The sequence below is a fragment of the Camelus dromedarius genome, chromosome 11, assembly GCF_036321535.1.
Source record: "Camelus dromedarius isolate mCamDro1 chromosome 11, mCamDro1.pat, whole genome shotgun sequence".
In the NCBI taxonomy this organism is placed as follows: Eukaryota; Metazoa; Chordata; class Mammalia; order Artiodactyla; family Camelidae; genus Camelus; species Camelus dromedarius.
In genome coordinates this window covers 21,018,558-21,040,891 of record NC_087446.1, presented here as the reverse complement: position 1 = coordinate 21,040,891, position 22,334 = coordinate 21,018,558, and the positions used below count along the sequence as shown (strand labels likewise).

Genomic DNA, 22,334 nt, shown 5'->3' with positions numbered 1-22,334 from the left:
TATCTTATCATACTCATCGAGAAATGTTCGAAAATAGGGAACTTTGAACTTTAAATTTTAAAATGTATCTATAGAAAAGAAATGGTTCAGTTAGCAAAACTATTGGTCCTAGGTGGTACTTTCTCTTATGGGTCTTTCAATATGCTGATTCTGTCGAAAGAATTTTCTTTTTTGCATTTGCTCATACAACTACTCTTTACTGTTCGTTACATCACTGTTTATTAGATCTTGATGATTAAAAATATGTACATCTATGCACGTGTAATGTGCGCAAAATTGAAAGAATGCATATGCTTGAATTTCCTAAAATACTTTTCACTCAAAACAAGAAATATAATGAGTATATACATCCATTGCCACCTTTAAAATATCTATAGCAGCCTCAACTTTTTGCTTTCTCACTAATAGTCACTAATGACTGCAATGAAGGGAAATTTATCTTTAATTTAATAAGATTGAGTTTCCACAAGTTTGTTTGAATTTAACTGATATGTTTACTAATAGTAATATATTTTCACAAAAGGGTTCTTAACATTAAAACACACAGTCTTAATCTGTGTTTCTCTCCAAAACCCTCATACCTACACAGAGGATGGGTATGCAATTTCCCCCTTAACATTAAAAAAAAAAGTACTATTACGTGTTTGTTAGGGATATAATTCATGCTTGAGAACTATTTTTAAGAGCTTTGTTGATGCCAAAGAAATAGGGGAAAACACTTCAGAACTGAGCATTAAATATCCTTGATAATTTACCTCATAGGGCTTGCCATTGACAAGGTCAGACAGAGCTGAGCGGGGAATTTTGCCGGATCTGGTTTTGGGTAACTGTTTGACAAACACCACCTTTCGAAAAGCAGCCACGGGTCCAATGGTCTGTCTAACGTGTTTCACAATTTCTTCTACAACTTGTTCCTCTGTTGTGTTTAAATCTAGGGAGAAAGTTCAGATGGTAAGCTCTGAATTGACCTGAATCACTCAGGGCCCAAACAGGGAGGACCAGAGATCGCTCACCTTTTTTCAACACGCAGAGTGCTAACGGGACATGACCTTTTAAAGGATCTTCCTTGCCAACAACGGCACAGTCAGCCACAGTGCCGTGGGAAAGAACAGACTGTAATGAAAAAAATTCACTTAGAATATATGTGAAAAATATATATATATATGTATGAATATATACACACAGTATATATAATTTCAATTGGGAGAAAAAGTCCATGTCAGAGAACTCAAAAACCCGTAGCTGCCTGTGTGAAAATTACTACCACCTCACCGTTCACATCATTATCACTGAGGTAAATGGCTGGGCTCCCCGTGGTGGTCACTCACTAAGGGCTGACAGTAATTAACACCAATTGCTTAGCTTACCTGGAAAGCAAGGGAATTGTTTCTTCATCTCAATTGTTTATTAATGAAGTCAAGGAAAATAAGCAGTGGATACCACTTGGAAATCACCCACAAGGGAACTTCTGAAAACAGTGATGTGGCCTTAGTGCTGGCTACCGTAAGGATACCCTACAGAGGAACCCAAGGCAGCCCCACCAATAAATAGTGATTTTACTTCTGCCTCTGTTCCTGAGCAATGAACAGAACACACAGCTTTTCCTGAGTGACTGCCCATCCAGAGAGGATTTTCCACAACATGGAGAAGAGGCTGGACACGAAGTGAAGCCCAGATATCAGACAATCACCACAGTTGAGGAACCATTTTCATATTGTTCACCCTAAGCTCTAAATGTCTTAAAGAGCAAAGCAGCTTTCTGTCTGGAATCATAGAACCTACCGACTTGAATAACCACGTGAAATACAGAAGCTTAGAATTAAAAAAAATTCTGCTGTGATGAAACTTTTAAAAATGAATGTTAAAACGGTTCTTTTCTGAGAGATTAATATATATGTCAGTGACTCCAAACCCCTAACAGCTGGGGAAGACAGTGAGCAAACTTGTAACCAAGAACTAGCTTGACAGTCCGCATCCTTTCTTCCATTCATTCATTCAACAAACACTGAATACTTCCTATCTTCCAACCTCCTTTATTGCCCTAGGCTCCAGCGGTGAGCAAAAATAGTCTGAGTATTGCCTCATGGTGCTTACAGTCTAGTGGGGGAGGGCAATATTAATAATAATGAATATTTAACTAGAATGGATGTTTAAATACACAAGCAGTGCAGGCTCTGGGGAAATAACTTGGATTTTTAAATGAGAGATTTAGCAAAAGCAACAAACTTGGCAGCAGAAGAATATGGGTCTCAGAGAAGCCTGCCTTTAGGAAGTGACGGTGAGCACAGGCGTAAAGGCTGCATAGACACTGATTAAGCGAGGACGAGGGGCAAAGCAAAAGCCCCGTGGAGAGACTGGGCAGGTACCACTCAAGTCAAAGAGAGACCACTGTGGCTTGGAAAGCAGAGAGCAAGGGTGGGAATGGTGCAAGAGGCAATGAGGCTACAGAGGGAGAGAAGGGCTGCGCTCGGGACATCCGACTCTTACTTTAGCAGCACTGGGAAGGCAACAAAGCACTTTCAGGAAGTAAAGAGCGATGCATCATCAGAATGGATTTTTTTAAATAAACTTTACTTCTCAGAGTGGTTTTAGATTCACCAGAAAACTGAGCGGAGAACACAGAGTTCCCATACACCTCCTGCCCCCATTTACACACAGCCTGCACACCATCAAAATCCCTCACCGAGTGGGGTCATTGTTAGGACTGAAAAACCAGCACTGACATAGAATCCTCACCCTAGTCCACAGTTTACATTAGACTTTACTCTTGGTGTTGTACAAGCTTTGGGTTTTATGCCACATAGCCATGATTATTGTATTTTACAGAATAGTTCCATTGCTCAAAAAATCCCTTGTACTCTGCCTGTTCATCCGTCACTTCCAGATAACTCCCGACAACCACTGATTTTTTTTTTTACTGTCTCCAAAGTTCTTTTCTAGAATGTTAACATAGTTGACATCATACAGTATGCAGCCTTTACAGATTGACTTCTTCCACTGAAGAATGGATTTTGAAAAGCATAAACTTACTTTCGTCTCAGTGTGACGATTAGAGGATTGCTGAAGCTGGGTGTCACAGTTTACGCAGGGAGACCACCTGAGAGGCTATGATAGTAGACTAAGGTATGGTAGTGGGTATAAAAAGATCCCAGTTTCTTTAGAGGTAAAATGAAAATTTGATGATAGATATGAAGCAAGAAGTCAGAAGAGTTAAAGATCCCTGTGGTTCTTGGCTTGAGTAGGTTATTGGATAGTGGTGTCATTTTCTAAGCCAGAAAATGTGATTGTGGGCTAGGCTTGGGAGGAAGGATCATGTGTTACATCTTGGAGCTATTCCATTGACGTCCCTTTTACACATCCCAGTTGAGGCACTTGGATCTGAGGAGAGTCTTACTTTGGAGATGTGTATTTGAATGTCACTGATGTACAGAAGATAGTGAAAGCTATGGACATGGATGAAATTATTTAGGGAGAAAGACAAGAGAAGGAAAGGTAAAAGCCGTAAAGAACTCCAACATCTAATGACCATATGAAAAAGGAACAGCTGACAAACTCAACCAAAAAGGCATAGCCAGAGAGGGGGGAGAAAAACAGAATTTGAAATATGCCACTAAAAATTCCAAACTTTCTAAAAAAAAACTTAAGTCATGTTGAAAATGAGCTTTCTCTTCTCTGAACTCCTAGAAGACTCGATGGACTGCTCACATGTTTGGTACAAACCAGTGTACGAACTCGCCCTGCCCCTAATGAAGCATGCAAATCAGGATTCCTCCCACAGCCTACTGTGAGCATCAGACTTGAAGTCCTCAGTGGTCAGGGCTGCCATCCACATAGTTTTTGGCTCCTACAGTGCTGAGACTAGTACATGTTCTATAAATGGTTTTGTACTATGTGTTTTAGTAACTTCACTGCTGAGGTAAATGCACCCATGCCTTCTTTCCATTAGCTGGGTCTGACTAAAAGCTTCCGCAAAACAATTACTACACAGACCACAGGATACCACCTTCTCTCACTGCTTCAATGTGAACCCTCAAAATGTTTCCAACAGCTTTCCCATTTCTTAAGGTCTTGTTTATTTTTCAGGTCCATATGTTGAGAGCAGAGACAAATTTATTGCCAGGGATTTGTTTTGGTAGCTAGTACTCAGACGCCAAGCCAGTCCATGTGAGAGAAGACCTTGTCTACAGCAGATAGGACACAGACTTGGTGGGTTCAATTCTTTAATTCTGATTTAATATTCCCTTAATTAGTAGAGAAAAACACTTGTACCTGGCTAACCAGAGTTTTAATTGTCAAAAACCCATTTATTAAAGTTCTTCCTGGTGCCACATGCCTTCTAAATTTGAGTTTTTTAAGTGCCAAGGTATCTGTTCAAATCACTGTTTAAAAAAAAACAAAAGTATGTCCAGGTATTTTGCCCACTAACCAGTATGACTGTACTTTTAACTGAACTGAACATCAGAACTTCTAGTTTGCCACGTTTTCACCTTGTTATTTTAATTTTGCCATGTTTCCATCCTCGGTTTTAGTGTTCTTAGAAGCGGATGGGAAAATGCTAACTGGTGTTCTATAAGGGCAGAGAGTATTTTAAAATCAGAAGAAATACATATACAATTCTGTATAATATCCAAGTTTCCCATTTTTGGCAACTGAAGATAAATTCTTAAAAATCTGTGAGGGACAGATCATTTCCAGAATGCTGGACCATCTGTAAATGAAGTTCATCATTATAGTGGATAAAACATTATATTAATTTATCAGCGTTAAAAAGATGCCATAAAGGAAGGGAGGCAGCCTTCTATGTTGGCTCCACAAACAACATTTGCATGCCAAATAAGGAGTCCAATAACTGAATTGTTAAAAAGGAAAGCATTAAAATATGTCTTGGCAACATATGAGGGACAGAAGCCAACCAAATGTCCTACAGGGAGAAATCAAAAGCCACATTCATACATTCCTTCCATCTGAAATCCATGAAGCATCTGTGGTTAACTGGTATTCAAGTACCCAAAGAAGTGCTACAACTTAAAAGATCATTGTTTCCCCAAAAGTGAGTATATAAATGGTATGGTAACAGGCCTGGCAAATATCTGTCATTCACTGTTTCTGAAGTATTGCCATTTTTGTGTAAATTCTAATGGATTTTAATATTTTCATGGCTTTAGTGGGCTGAATTACACAGGTTTCTTAATTATCTTTTAAGTATGCAAATTTCAGAAAAATTAGTTTAAATCAAGTGCCCTCATAAGCCATAAGCTGTAAAGAAGCCACTCTGCAGTGGGAGATTGTCTCTGCACTGGGAAGAGGAGGAATGTTGTTTTATTTCCTCTGACATTGGAGTCATCTAAGAAACTGTCAGATTCCACATCTCCATCAATATTCATATCAGTGCCCAGGAAAACATTCAGCAATTTCACAACTGTTTAAATCCAGTAGTCATTTAACATTGGGTAGAAAACAAAATTGCAAGGTATCTTTGTTGAACGCACACTTTATGGAAATATATTCAATCTTGAAGAAAGCACTCCTAAAACAGCGAGCAAAATAACTAAGTTGGAAAACAGTGATGCACTGTTCAGAACAACCTTCAAAAGGGCAAACTACACAAGAACACTGCCCTAGGCTGTCAGTGCAGTATTTTAACACCAGATTTCCAAGTTCCCAAGGATACTAGTAGGATTCCTTAACAAACTAAAACTTAAGCTACTGGTGAAAGAATGAAATCAGGGAGCCCAACTTGTCCCCTGAAGGTGTCTTTGTACGAAAAGATCTGCCCGCAACAGTGAAAGAGACCTAAGCAAAAGGACCACACGGACTTCTAGTGATTTTGGCTCACAAGACTGCAACTGGCAGGCCTGGGGCACAATTTTCTTAAGAATATCCTGAACATCCACCAGAGTGTCCCAAGTGCCTAGCTAGATGCTAGGCTTTCAACGATTAACCAACTGCTCAACTAGATTTGATGGTTAATATTTACAGAAGGCTCTCACATGTGTTGGGATCTTCAAGGATATTGTCTTCTTAAATTTATAAAAGGACTTAACATTCATGCTAGGACTCCATTTTCTTATGTTGATAACCGAACATTGAGTTTCCTGCAATGGTTTTAATGTAGTAATTTTAATAGTTTCTCCTTGAATTGGTCTTATGTAAGGTAATAAATCCACAAGTCTTACTTTGGGAAAAGCTCAGATATTATCTGAAAAAGCTCAGATATTTTCACTATATATATAAACAACATTCAGTCTATTTTTATTTTCCACAAATAAGACTCTCAATGGAGTAACAATCTCAAGTCCCATTTCAAAAAGTCAAAGTGGAGCCCAGCATTCGTTATTGAGAATCCTGATAAAGCATTAACATATAAAATAAGGTCTGGGCACTTTAGTAAAAACTGGTTATGCCATCAATATAAATACGAATTACCAATTTGTTAAGCAATTTTGCTAGGAGTTGGGAACTTTTCCATATCATACTGGTAAATGCTGGCTCACAATCCCCTAACAGATTCCAATATGGAAAAGACAAACCTGGTACAAAATGAGATATGAATTTCCTTATTAGGCATAAATATACAATAAAGAGTTAATCATTTAATTCATATAAAGGGAGGCATTTACTTCAAGACAGCTTGAAGGCTGAGAGTTGCTCTCAAGAGTGTGCTGGTTCTCTAAGACCCAGAGACAAAATTCCTGATAGGTGCCATGGATTCTGGCACAATTTTTTTTTTTTCAACTTTGCCATTTTAACTGCCTGTCTTCTGCCTGCCTCCCTCTGCTGTTACATATGGTGAGAAGGACGTCAGTAGGAACATGTTAAAGCACAGTATATATTTGAATAGGTTGACGCTTTTCACTCTAAAAACAAAAAAGAGAACTAAGAATTTTGACTGATAATAAGAGCTGTGCACATGTAATCTCCATATTTTGATTAGCTGAGTCTACCAGAAATGCAGGTAAATATTGGCAGTAATCTCCTACAAGCAAGAAATTAAAAGTTCATGCACCCAGAACCACCTTTTGTCAACACACCAAAATACATGAAGCATGAATTTCAATTTCAGGTTATCACAAGATTCAGTTGGTTAAAAAGATAATATTATAGTAGCAAGCAACAGTCATGTGTTTCAAAATATTTTATAAAAATTCTTCCCTTTTACTCAATATCATACCAACTGTCACTAAGAAAAAAAAAGCCTACGTGACAAGAAGTGTTAAGTCATTAATTTGCTGCTGAAGGTAAAGACAACCTTTAGACAAGGTGACCACTTTTAATTAGAGAAAAGGGAATTAAACTGTGATTCTGCAATTGTTTTATCCCACTGCATTATCAATCATACTACCTTAGGCATTTTCTTTCATTTATTCATTCACTGCCTGGGTTCCAGGGCAGTCCAAAGTAACTGCCAATAAGTGCGGGCAGGAAAAGCCCCAAGAAATGCCTGCTGTGTCTACCCAGAGGTCCAGGAGAAGGAGCAGAGCAGCTGGGAGGCAGCATCACTTTGATGTCATCCTCCCCACTCCGGATGAAACCAACAGAGCAGCAGTGCCCCTCTTTCCCTTGGAGCTGTAGCAACCTCGTGATTCTCCCCGCCTTACACCAGGTAAATGCCAGCTAAAGAGCTGAGTTCTTTACCTTCCCCCCAATCACGGTGTGGCCTCCTGGGGGTGGAGCCCTGGGTTCTCCCAACTCTACACCAAGAGAGCTTGGAAAGAGACAGTGTCACCTGCCCTCCCTACCAGCAGCCATCTAGTCCTTGAGAGTGGTTCCCTGTTGACTTGCCCTGCCCTGTACTAGCAAGTGTTAGCAAGGAGACAGAGTCCCCTCCCTTCCCCAGGAACACTGTGCAGGTCAACCTGGAAGGACTGACCCCTGGAGGGGTACCAGGAGACTAAAGCCCTGACTTCCCACTGAGAAGAGCAGTAATAGGGAGACTTGGGGATCAAAAAGTGAAGAGTAGATCTCAGAGAGGAAGGAGCTGGAGAAGAGGATAATTTAAATCTGTGTATGAAGTCCTGAGCCACCTGGAAGTTGTGCATGCATGAATCCAACCAGAATCAACACAACAAAGATTTTTCGCACTTAACTGGAGTTTCAGACTGGCCTCTGGGAGAAACACAAGCGAGATAGACCAGAATAGCACCGTAAGGATTTTGAAAACACAGTTAACATTGGAACCACAGTCCACAGAAAGTGGGTGAGGACATGTAGTCCGGTCTTAAGTAGGTTGGCCACTTGCTAAAATAAACAACCACATGAACATAAATCCAGATAATTTAAAAAGGATCCAGAATCTCATAATGTAACAGTCAAAATATCCAGGACAAAATGTAAACTTACTGGACACAAAAAGGAAAAACAAAACCTAAACAACTCTTAAGAAAAAAGATAATCAACAGATGCTAAGCCCAAATGATCCAAATGTTAGAATTATCAGACAAATATTTTAATGTAGCGATTACATCTGTAGGGGAATAAAACTTTTCTAGATTTCTTATTGCTCCTGTAAAAATCCCTATTCTCCTGAGACTCTTCAAATGCCATAAGAATTTGATCTATAGCTATTTGCTTAGTTAATTGCTCTGATATGACAGGATAATAAAATTTTCTAATTTCTCTGGCAGGGTCAAATGATTACAGCCTAGACTAGATAGATCCCTAGGTGAAACTCAGAAGGTGCTGGAGAGACTGGCTCACTACCTTCCTAGGTATTTACATAAAAAGATAAAGCCTTAGAACTAGGAAGCATTACTAGGTTGTAAGAGTTGAGACATACATCAAAGAGATGTTATATACACACCAGAGTTGGAATTTGGCTGCAGGCCATTATGTTTCCGAGGAGACCTCTTTAGGAGGGGTGAAAGAGAGCTGTCTCCTTCCTCTTTATAAGCAGAGAAAAATAATTTTCCTTGTCTCTCATCTATGATGTGTCTGGCTACTTACGTAGGGAATTTCCCATCTGCTCTCTCTGCATCACCGAGGGATAAGACCTGGGCTAAGAGAGCAATGGCACACTTGTTACTAAGATACATGTCTTTGACCCAGAACTCCTCAACTGCACACTCAGGAAAATTAACAAAGTTAATACTAAAAACCCCACAGTAACTGTGATCCAAAAAGTACGGACAAGCACTCTTGGAATGAATGAAGAAGATAAATGACACAAACACTGTTTAAGAAAACCTAGAATGGCTGTATGATTACCACACAAGGCCAACTTCAGATCAAGAAAAATTACCATAGATTTTTTTAAAAAGTCAATATACTAAAACAATAATACACTGCAAAAAAATGAGGTTTACTCCAAGCAGTGCAAGCCTGGGCCAACAGCTGAAAATCAATTAATATGATTTACCATATTAACAAGCTTAAAAAGAAAACCCACATGGTCACATCAATAGAGGCAAAAAAAAGTATCTGACAAAATTTCACATTCATTCAAGATAAAAAATTTTTTAAAACTCAGTAAATGAGGACTAGAAGGGAACTTCCTCATTTAGTATCATCTGCAGAAACAACAATAGGTAACATCATTCTTAATGGTAAGATATTGACTACGTTTCCCTTAGATCAGAAACAAGAGAAGGGTGCCTACTTTTGTCACTTTCAATCATACTGGAAGTTTTACCCAATTTAGTAAGATAAGAAAGATAAATAAAAGACAGATTAAAAAGAAAGCAATAAAATTATCTCTATCCACAGACAACATGACTGTCTACATAGGAAATCCCAAAGAATCTACACACACACCCCTCAACTCCTAAGTCAATTTAATAAGATCAGAGGGTACTTATCAGTTCATAAAAATCAATAGTATTTCTATTCACTAGCAATAAAAATTTGAAAAGCAAACCAAAATTTTAAAAAAATTCTACTTACAATAGCTAAAAAAATTAAATACTTACGTATAAATCTAACAAAATATGTTCAGAATCTGTATACGCAAAAGTATAAAATGTCAGTGAAACATACCAGAAAAACCTAAATAAATGGAGAAACATACAAAGTTCAGGGACTGGACAGTTCAGTATAGTTCAGATATCAATTTTTCTGAAATCAATCTATAGATTTAATAAAATCCCAATCAAAACACATGAAGGATTTATTTTATCTAAATAAAAGTTCATTCTAAGATATATACAGAGAAGTAAAGAAACCAGAACATCTACAACACTGTTACATGTGCTGCTGAAGCGAGCACATCTACAACAATTTTGAAAAAGTGGAACAATTTCGAAAAACACTATTTAACTTTAAGACATTGTATAAAGTTACAGTTCAGGGCAGAATAGTATTGGTGAAAAGATAAACACACAGATCAATGAAACAGAAGAGATACTCTAGAAATAGACCCACTCAAATATTATCAGCTAATTTTTGAGGAAGTTGCAAAGGCAATTCAATGGAGAAAGGCCAACCTTTGTAACAAATGACACTTGGAAGAACTGGCATCCATATTAAAAAAATCCTCAACCTACATCGTGCACCACATGCAAAAAAAAAAAAAACACCTCAAAATATAAATGTAAACTGATACGAAATACAAAACAATAAAACTAAATGTAAAACTATAAAACTCTTAGGTGAAAACAAAGGAGAAAATATTTATGACCTTGTATTAAGAACAAATTCTTAAACACCAAAATCATGATCTATAAGAAAAAAAAATGTGAATTAAACTTCATCAATGTGAAACACACTAACACACTTTTGATTTGTAAGAAACACTTTCAAGAGAATGAGAAAACCAGTCACAGACTGGAAGGAAATACATATTTGCAAATTGCATATCAGACAAAGGCCTTGTATCCAGAATATCTAAAGAACTTTCAAAACTGAATAATAAAAAAAATAGCAGATTTTAACAGATATTTCACTAAAGGAGATAATATGGATAGTAAATAAACATGAGAAAAGGTGTCCAACATCATTAGTCATTACAGACTAGCAAATTAAAAGCACAACGAGATAGCATTACACACCTATTAGAGTGATTTAAATAAAAATAATGACAATTCCAAGTGCTGATGAAGATGAGAAGAAATAGGACTCCTCAAACATTGCTGGTGGGAATGAAAAATGGCATGGCTACTAGAAAACAGCCTGGCAACTTCTATAAGCCTAAGCATGTGCTTACCATATAACCCAGCAAACTCACTACAGGTTTTTATCCTAGAGACATGAAAACTAATTTTTGCATAAAAACCTGTACTTGAATTTGTATAACAGCATTATTTATAATTGCCTCTAACTAGAAGCAAGCCAAATATCCTTTAATGGGTGAAGGAAACATAAACTGGTTACTACGTCTACACAATGGAATATTGCACAGCAACATAACAGGACAAATTATTGATATACACAACTTGAATGGATCTCAGACACGTTTTCCTAAATGAAATATCCTAGTCTCAAAGGTTACATACCGTATCATTCCATTTATATGCCATTGCAGAGCAGGCAAAAATATGAGAAAGGAAAAAAATTAGTAGCTACCAGGGGTTAGGGATGAGGGGAGGGTCCAAATACAAAGGTGACATTATGAGGAAATTCTTTGGCAGTGTTGAAATTTTTCTGTACCCTGTCTGTTGGTGATGATTACAAGAATCTATACTACAAGTAAAAAACTCATAGTATTATACAACAACAACAAAAAAGTGAATTTTACTCTATTTAAAGGCAAAAAGTTGGAAACATTTTTTAAAAACTCTTCTGGGAAATTTGTGTAATTTACACTGGAAGAAAATTCTCCGGATTTAAGAGTACAATAAAATGTTCAATCTCACACCACTTTACATGCAAACCTAGTTATCAAGGAGGAGCAAATCAAGAAGCTAGAAGCAATCAAGTAGCAAGTATCAGGAAACAAACGTATGTAAACTCTCCCATAAATAACAAATTAAAGGTAAGTGCCTAACATTCCTCACCATCACCCAGGCAGGAATTGGGGGACTGTGGGGAGTATGAAAATCCACATGGGAGAAAAGTGAGGTGAGAGAGACCAGCATAACCACTGTAGCCCAAGCTGCAGATGAAGGGCCTGGCAATTTTCTAGGTGCAGTGACTTAACCTCATTATTACTGACTTCAGCTCAGCTCTGTGCCTAAACACAGAGAAGAAACTGGAAGAAAAGACCAGTATTTATCAATACCTCTTCGATGGAACCTGCAGAAATCCTGTGACCTGCAACGTTTATCACGTCGTCAACCCGAGACATGACATACACATAGCCTTCTTCATCCATGTAACCAGCATCCATGGTGTCATAGTATCCCTGAAAACAAGAAGAAATAATGTCTGGTTTGCATGTAGCATTAGGTAATGCAATCATTTTAAGCTTGGTAAAATATAAAATGTGATAGAAAGGGGTTTACTGTATGCATTTGACTTTTTTTTCATAACTAGCCTATGAAATTAAATTGCTTTTGATTTTGAAAGCTTACTAGAATCTCTTCACTCCTCCAACAACCAGGAATAAATTAAAGTGTTCTTATATATGTTCAAGCTAAGTGTTTGAACCTAGAGTTATAAAGTTTATGAACCCAATTTCTTTTTTTAATGGAGAAGTAATAGCTCAATATTTGCAATATACTTTGGTATTGCAAAGCAATTCTTTGCTAGATTTCTTCTTTAATTGTCTTAATTTTTTAAAGCTTTAAAGCTCTCTGTGGATAATTACAAAAGAGACCACTAGTTTGCTCATTTGGATTGGACTCGAGCTTCAGTGAAATATAGTTAGATAGTAAGTATAAAATATAACTTTTAATCAACTCAGAGAAGCAGCACGTCTTCACTGATTCAGAAGTCACACTTTAATGAAGAATCAAGAACGAGGAGTAAAAAGAAATATTATTTCCCCAAATGCTTCAGAGTCATGTTAATACCTATGTTATAAGCATGGGCTTCAGGACAAATCCAAGTGAGTCACTATTTGTGTTTCTTAATCTTTCTGAGACTCAGTATGCTCATCTATTAAAGGGGGTGATGAACCTCGCAATAAGGCTGTGAGAAGCATTCATGGCATGGGGCGTATAAGGAGGGCAGACCCTGGCCCAACACGAGCCCTCAATAATCGGCAGCTCTTCCTGCAATTACTGTCAGAGAGACAATCTCGATATGGTGTGGATACTGGAGCCAGACTATATGGGGTCCAAATGTCAGCTCTGTTATTTCTAAGCTGTGGGCAAGTTACTCAACCCTTCTGTGTTGTTAATAAGCCCTTAGATGAGAGGGCTGAGGTCAGGGTGACAAGACAGAGTTTAGATTCACTACATGAATCAGAGTAATGGGGAAATGGCCAAAAAGAACACAGGAAGACACTTCCTGTTATCCAGGGCACTGGAGGTTGGGTGATGAGAACACTCTCTCTATATTGTACCTGTATTTTAAAATGGAATTTTAAAATAAAAAGAGCTCAGCAAATGCTCAGGAAAGAACATCAAAAATAGGCAAAAGGATAAAAGAAATACAGTTCTGGCAACCCAAATTTTGCTCACATAAACAGGAGTAGAGGAGGTAAAGAGGTTCTCATGACAGCATCCAGTTTTGACCAGGTGTTCTCAGTCTGTGTGGAGGAATCCAATGCAGGAAAGCATACAGAAAGCCCCCAAAGTTTTAACTTAGTGAAAACTTTCCTGATATGAACAGCTGTTAAATTTCACGAGAAGCTGCTAAGAGAAACTGAGAACTTTCAGTGTCCAGAGACGGATAAATAAATACAAAAATGACTCATTTGGACATCTGAGGTTTGGGCATTCTCGTCCCTGAGATCATGAAACTGGTCCAGATAATCTTTAAAAAGTTGCTTTGTGCTCTAGAATTCTAAGAGCGAGTTATCGAATTTAATAGGCAAGAACTACAAAGAAGTGCATAAGATGGTAAAAGCAAAAAGTATAATTAAGTTCTTACAGGAAATTTTTCAAAGTATAAATGCTTGAATGCTTCCTGATTCTTCCAGAGTCCTGAAAACGCACCAGGTGGTAATGGCAACCTTATACGAAAACAAAGCAGTGAGAATTATGATGAAAGTGGTAATAAAGACAGATTGATTAGAAAAGATAATTTTCCACTGTGATGAATAATTACAATTCAAATCCCACACTGAACTGTAACCCTTAAATCTGCTGGACGGATGGTGTCTAACTGAGGCTGAAGTGGTTGCCCACTTCATGACATACATAGCAAAGTCACGGAGGGATGACTGTAGTTTCTGGGAAGGGCACTAAAGGCTCACACACTTGGCATTTAAATCGTTATTAGCAGCAATCATTGTTTCAGTAAGAAGCATAACATCTGCAAAAAGGAACCAAAAATGCATCATCAGATTACTTTTTAAGAGAAATAGGCTTCTACCATAGGCAAATAAACTTTTTTTTTTTTAAGTATTAAGGTAACACCTTTGCCAGTCTCTGTGTGTAATAAAATGTACCAATTAAACATCCCATGAACAATCTTATCTTCACAATCAATGTGCCTCTCCACTCTGGGAATTCCTTCCCATTGTCCCCTCTTCTGTTCTTTTCATGACCATCCATGTGATTTCTCACCCCGATGAACACGTGAAGATATGTGAGCACATACAACAGAAGTGGTGTACATCCCTTCTTCCCCCTCAACTTCCTCTTAGGTTTCCTTCTTGCCTCCAGAGTACGAAACAAGTGTTATACACATGACAAGGGCTTAGCTTTTATCTGTGTATTTATCTGTATATAAATAAATGAATAAATTCTCACATCAGCTCCTTGTACGAAGTATCACCTAACAAAAATAACCACTCAGTGCATTTTCTGGACACAGAACTCTTTTAGATGTTTTGTAGTTTGGAAATTTAGATACTGTACAACTTAAGGATTTTCAAAACCCTACCCTCCTGTAGTCACAAATAATACCAAGTGAAGTGGTGACTCCACAGCACTGATGCTGAGAAAACTGAAAATGAAATAGATGTGGTCACTGCCAACGTGAGGCCACAACACACACCCTCCACGTAAATATTAGACCTTTGAGGCACTGAATTGTATTCTCACATTCCGTCAGGTAGAAAATGCTATTAGAAGTGGGGTCAGCTGTGATCACCTATTTCCACCATGTCTAGCCTGCCCATGCAATATTTTACTTTGTAATAAAATATTTTGTAATATTTCTCTTTTGGTCATATTTTAAGATGGAGGAAAAGGCTACATCAGCATTTGTGGACCTCATGTTATTACATAAAATGCATGCAAAAGCATTTTCTAATCTGGAAAAAAAAAAACTACAGAGATGCCGCTATGTTGTTGCTGTTGATGGTGTTACTCCTCCTGTTCAGCACTAAACCTACATAAAGGCAGCAAGCAGACGCAGATAACCCTTTCAGGTCCTTTTAACCAATTTTTCTGTTAATCTTTCAAAATAACCATGTATATGATTTCACTTTATCAGTTTGTTTTAATTGTTAACATTTTTAAAACGTGTAAAAATCATCACTAAATACTGAACTACAATATGAATATTACAGCCACTAAAAATCACCTATTTAGCAGCACTGTCAGGATGCTGAGGATAAACAGATGGAGAGGACACTCAGAAGAGATGACAAATCAAAAGCCAACATGGGCCAGAAGAGATAACGTTAATGAGTGAAGCCAACTATTCCTGAAATATACCATTAGAACAATACGCTTGACAGATCCAAATCCTTAAACCCATACCATCGCCCATACGAAGAGCTCAGCATCTAGAAGGGCACATTGTTAAAGAAGTGGCTCTTGCATTTTACAGACCGCAAATCCAAGGTGTTGGTTCATCAGTGTCCACACACTGCCTCCTCACAGTGAAGAGAGACTGCTGAGTGTTTCCAACAATAATCCAAATGAGTTAGCCCTTAGTGTGTGGAATGTGAGTTGAGTTTCCTGGTGGCCTAGAATGTACCTAACTCACTGTGTGCACATGGGCCCAAGAGCCCAGCATTTTCCAGTAGGAGTGTTACTGGAGAGAAAGGGTACATCTCTCACTTCTCAGAAGCTGGTTAAGTTTGCAATCTCTATTCTTAAAAGAAGATGCCCTGATAACTTTATTTCCTAAAAAAAATAGTACTAGCAATTAGTACTATATACATATAGTAGCAACATAGAAACATATAGATTCCATTCTTATAATTTACTAACGTCTAGAGGACTACAAATACAGGTAGCCATCCTCCAGGGGAAAAATGAAACAGCTTTAAGAACACCAGCTTTCTCAGCTGTTGCACGAAACTTTAAATATCTGTGTAAATTTTCTGAAGAACAGGGGAAATATGCATTTGTATGTCATCTTTCATCCCTGTGAGAAAGGCCTGTGTAGGTTTGGACCTATCTCTGCATAGACCTTGGGAATTAAGAATAACATAGCAGCAAGTATATGATCCAGGGAGAGAGTGCAGATTAGGAAGGAGAAATTCAAGGCCAATTGCCAATACTAAAGAGGGGCCAACTAATCATTAGCATAAAATAAGAAAATGCTATCTGTTCGTCACTAATAAAGTCTGGTATCTTTAAAAATGCAGGAATTAATCTAAATATTGAAAAGATAGGAAGAAGCAACTTTGGAAAGAACCCTGGAAGATGCCATGTAATGGTCCTAAAGAAAAGCAGAAAGGAGGGGTTCCAGAATGGAAAGTATTTGTGATTGTATACATATATGAAGTGAAACATGTGAGAAGGGAAGCAACAAATCTCCAGAGAGGAGTTGGGTGTGTATGAGCTAGAGCAGAACCATTTCTGCAGCGTTCCAAATGACCACCTCTCTGGCTGCTATCCTAATGATTATTCTATATTAAATGAAGGTTTTACTTCTGGAGTAGTGAAGGCACTGGGGCTCTTTTTCTGAAGTCATAGGGAAAAAAACACTTTTTTTCTATAGTTATAATAATATAAAAAATCATTGGACCGGCAGAAGGGAGGAAATTTTGTTGAAATACCAAGTAGTGTGCTGGTTAATGTCCATCCTCATCCTTCAAATACAAGATCAAATGTTACCACCCTGTGATACTGCTCCAACTCTTACCAGAGTGAAAGGGGAGTCTTATTACCACCCACCCAGCTGTGAATCAGTTCTTCCTAGAAAGTATCCTTTCCAAAGAGAACATTCTTAAGAGGGAAGAAGGAAAACAGAGGCAGCAGTGATTCCTCTGTGCATGTGTGTGTGTGGAAGGGAAGGCATCACAGTGCTGAGAAGTCCTTAGACAGCTAATGAAGGAAGAGAACATCCATCACCGTGGAAGGTAAACATTCCTTCCATGTGACATACAGAATTCCCAGGTAAAGGATGGCCTACATTCACTGCTCCCGCAGGAATCCCCATGGTAAAAGAAATAACCTGAAGACATTTAATTCCTGCTCCCTACAGAATTCTGGAGTTAGATCCCGACTTTGCACTTGCAGTATTTCCTATGAGGTCTTTGGGCTTCGCTTGAGATCTTCCTAGGAAGATATACTTTGCATCTCCCCAGAAGAGGCTGATTAGCCATAATTTCTTTCTCAGTGGGCAGACACAAGACAGGGTAAGAAATGTGAGTTCTAGCTGTGTAACTTCTAATGATGTTTAGATTCCCATGTCGAAAATGAGATAATAGCTGTCCCACCGCCTAGTTCACTGTGTTGCTGTAAAGCTAATAAAAGACCCTACTAAAATCTGTAGAGGAGATTTAGAAAGGAACGGGATTACAGTTACCTGCCATCCTTGGTTATTCAAAGGATAAAGTGGTGAAGGAAAGCTGTCCTGATCCTCCCCCAAGACTGCAGCGCAGTGAGTGACCGAATCACTCCTGCAAAATTGTAAAGATGTGAACAAACATCATTAAGGACCAAGTGCTCAATATCTGGAGGCTGAGAAACCGGCAGGCACCAGGGTGAAAGCCACGCAGACAGGACCACCCTCCAGCTCCCTCAGACCCCATCACTGCCTGCAGGGACAGGCCAGCAGGACACAGCAGGAAGCAGACAAGCTGCACTTCCAACAGCAACAAGCGTGCCTGGTCACAGAATAATGTGTGCCCACGAGCCAGGAAGAGCCAGAGACCTATGGCTTTAATAACAGTGAGCACTGGAGGACTGAGAAAGGCAATTGCAGTTAAAATTTTCTCTCATGCCCTGCACAGTGTTGCCTGGAAATTACTGACTCATAGTTTTATTTCTGCTCTTGGGATCTCTGCATGCAATTACATGAGCACCGTCTAAAATTCATGAACATTTTGTATTCATAGCAATTCAGATATCAAAACTCTCCTGCTAAATTAACTGCCCGCAGTAAGTTCCAAAATCAAAAGACTTTGCTGCCTCCATGCAGTTTGGTAGTTTTCTCATCTAGAAAGATAAATCCTTTGGAGGCAAGAAACCTATGAGGACTGCAGGGTCCATGTGTATTACACCCTAGGGTCCACAGTGGTTTAGGAATCACTAAAATGTCTACCCTCTAATTAAGGGATCCCCTGAAGAACAAAGCAGGAATTCCTAGAAAGCTTAACAAAAGAGTTTTAAAGAAAACCCCAGAGTGGATCAAGAGTTTTGTTTTGTTTTGTTTTTTTCAAAATTACCACATACCACTATTTCTGATTTGGGGATGAGTCACTGTAACGTGATAAAATGAATCGTTACATTTAGTACATTGTAAAGCTTGGAAATATGATTACAGCTTGAGATTTTAAAGAAACTGCCAGAGACAGATAATTCCCAATGTCATTTACACTATTCCTAATGGATTTTATAGTGAAACAAGAAGCTCTAGCTGTATTTACAGAAAGCAAACAAATCTGGGATTAAAACAATGAGACATAATTTTTTTTTACTGACTTATTTTAACGTAATTTGAGCCCCAAACATTTCAAATATTCCAAGCAGATTTTTCCCCCTTATTCTTTCTAATCACTACAAGTACAATTAGTGAACGTAAATAGCATTAGGGAATATTGTTCTTTCAAAGAACAGTCCACTTAATTATTATACAAGTAATAAGGAAAAGTGTGGGCATGAATAATTGAGAAGAATGGACATCTATCTCTTTGTCTGCTGGTCTCTCCCAGGGGTAGCTTTTGATGCCAGCTTACTTTTAAGCCCCTCATGGACAGAGTCATTCTTATTATTGGTGGTTTTACCTCATATCCATGCAAAAATAGTAAAATATGGCAATACACCACGTAAACTTGAACTTTTTCTGAAAAAGGTTATACTTTTGCTTTTGAAAACATATGGAAAGAAACTACACCCATAGTTTACCATTAGTTATTATTTCTCAACAATCATTGTACAGATTCAGGAATCAAACTTGAACATTATTTGCAGATAAAATGAAAAAACTATGAAGGCTAAATGGACAATGGAGTTGTTATGATATTCCATTAAATATATGTTCATTCAATTAAATATATGTTCATTTTGATTATACATTTCTCAAATTTAGGGGTCATTACAATTCTTAAAGGTCAGACTCTCGATATTTTGTGAACCCTGGACACTGTATATAATTCCTAATCAAACACCTTTTACAGGTCACCAAGTGGTTCTAGGGCCCCAGGTAGTTGGTTTCTGGAAAGGATGCTGCTTTTCAGACCACAGACCTTCTTTAGAATATGTTCTACATGGAAAAAAATGATTCTCTACTCAAATTACACACTGTTTTTTTTTTCTAAGCCACAGTAATTTTTATTGTCAAGGGTGTGCTTTTTTCCTTTCCTTTAACTCAATTAAACACATATGTCTTATGTGCTATTAAAAAGCATCCATCAGCCATTTTCCATATGAATGACGTGTCCCCTTCAAGGCACACAAAATCACTACAGACTAGTACAAACAAGTCTTCTTGATAGATATTAAATACGAAAGCATCCTCTGTGTACTTCAAGCAGCTATTGGGATGCATGAATAATTTTCAGGTCAACCAGTCAGAGTAGAATGGCTATTGGAGATGAGGGTTTCAAAAGGAAATCCTGGCTCTCACAGATAAAAATGAGTTCTGAAATAAGGATTAAAGACTGTTCTCTTTAAAAAAAAAAAAAAAAAGAGAGAGATCTTGGTGGTAACTTTTTTTTTTAAATTATTTCTAATCCGTACCTTTTGAATACAATGATACCTAGTTTCAAATACCTAGTTTCACTATTAACTTAAGGGAGGAATCAAAGTCCACTGCATATCATAATATATTGGATCGTCAAATAATTTATAATGAAATTTCAGAGTCCTGGATCTGTACCATAAAATTCCCTGTTTAGGAACAGAGAGAGAAGAAAATCATTCTGAATTGGTGACAATCTAAACCACAAAATGCTTTAAGGCAATAGTTGTGTTATTTTCAAGTACTTGAAGTAACAATAATGGCTATGAGGAAAAAATTACAGTTTATGTGCTTTATTATTTTTGAATGGATGTGGGGCGATGCCACCAATAATGTGAGTGGCAGGATGCATGAGGGGTTTAAAACCGTACTGGCATCAAATGCCACCTCTGGGATCTTGCAAACATTGCTTTATGAAATAAACGACTCATTTAGAGTTAGGGGTTATATAAAAATGTAAGCCCCGAGCGTGCTTTTAACAGCTCTTACAAACCATGTGCTTCCCTGAACATCCACCCACAATCTTGCTCAGTTTAATGAATGCTTCAACAAACACTCCCTTTGTCCCCAATACATTTCCCCCAACAGGGGAAAGATTTCAACCAGCTCTATGTTAATATGGATTCCGAGTCAGAAAAATATAAATTCAAATGACATATTCAGTATTAATCTTTTTCATTTGCCAACTATATGTCTTAAAATTTAAATTAAAAAGACATTATGAAGGGATTACACGTTTACTGAGAACAATAAGAATCTGAGAAGTGCATCTCCTCTATTAGATTTTTGTAAGGTTAAATAATTCTACCTGAAAAAAACATACTCTTTCTAAAATTACTGTTTTTCATTTAATTTTCACAGAAATGACAATGTTTTATCAACCTGAGAAAAATTTTATACCAATATGAGAATGATAAGTAATAAGAATTCTTTTGAATTAATAGGAAAATAAAACTTTTTTAAAACCACATGCAATGTTCTTTATTCATAATAGCTCATTCTGGCAAATTCTACTACCTTAAAACATATTGGTAAAGATGCCAATATTATGCTAACCAGAGGCACTAAAACACCCTATATCAATCATTAAAATAATGTCACATCCTGTGTGTCTCCAATGTACTCAACTTCCATTTCAGCTTCCACTAGCTTAACAGTTTTAAAGTATTGATTTAATCAAAGTAAACCGGAATATTTTTTACTTCAAATTTTAGCCCTTTATCTACCAAATGAACAATGATGAAAACTGTTAGCAAGGAATTGTGGTCCTTGATGAGTTAGGGGTTATATATTATGCTACTATGTGACCCAGTAATTACACTTTTAGAAATTTCTACAATTGTAATTATCAGAAGAAAAGACAACACAAAAAGGATATTCAATAGAGCATTATTTATAATCATAAATAAAAAAGACTAAGAGGCCTAAAAAGAGGTTGATAAATATTTTCAACAGAGTAAAATTTGAAATGCTTATGAGACAGAGCTAAGGAGAAAAAGGAATACTTGAGAGTAAGCCAGATTTTTTCAACAACCTAAAATGCTTGTCAAAATGTAAAGTTATATAGATTACAAAGTTAACAGTATTGCCGACGGGTAGGAGTACAGAAACTTTACTTACTTCTTTACATTTTTGGTACTGAAGTTACCTTCATCATGAATGCATTGCTCCTATGATCAGAAACCTTTTTAAAGATGCAAGACTTCTCTTTTTAAAAACTTGTACCTTAATTGGTTCCATTTTATGGGATTTCCATGTTTAAATTACAAGAGTTGACACTGAATATTCTCAAACAACACACAAGCCTCTTCTGCAGCCTCCTCACTAGCAATATCATTGCAACCACTCATTTTTCTTTATGTTATATACCAATTCTTGCTCTTGTAAATAGCAGCATTGCAAATTTTGCTTACTTTACCACAATATTTCCTAAACACCGAGCCTTCAGCTTTTGCATGTTGTCATCCAAAATCATAACTGCAAAGTAAAATATAAATAAATAAATAGATAAATAATTGAATAAAAATAAACAACCTTAAGGCTTAAACGTTGCCATATTTTCCATATTCAATCCCCCAAAATTCTAGCTTAAAAAAGGCATCCTTTAATTCCTGTGAGACCATGCACATATATAAACAAGCTAAAATGTATCACAGAAAATATAAGGACTACATACTTTTGACTTCTAATAAGATAAAGAATTTTCCTTCAGAACCTCCTTTCAATAAAAACAGTATTTCAGACATGCTGGTAATTTTAAAATCTAT

General features: G+C 37.3%; 1 protein-coding gene across 1 annotated transcript in view; it reads right to left on the bottom strand.

Annotated features, from left to right (window-relative positions):
• Positions 1-22,334, bottom strand: part of ACSS3 (acyl-CoA synthetase short chain family member 3) — a 133,504-nt gene that overhangs the window by 1,135 nt on the left and 110,035 nt on the right. The window contains exons 11-15 of the mRNA XM_010975095.3: positions 21,981-22,044; positions 13,909-13,990; positions 12,152-12,274; positions 1,014-1,113; positions 756-931 (exon numbers count right to left, since the gene is read on the bottom strand). Coding sequence (XP_010973397.2) covers positions 756-931; positions 1,014-1,113; positions 12,152-12,274; positions 13,909-13,990; positions 21,981-22,044 — 545 coding nt within the window. The remainder of the gene's footprint in view (positions 1-755; positions 932-1,013; positions 1,114-12,151; positions 12,275-13,908; positions 13,991-21,980; positions 22,045-22,334) is intronic.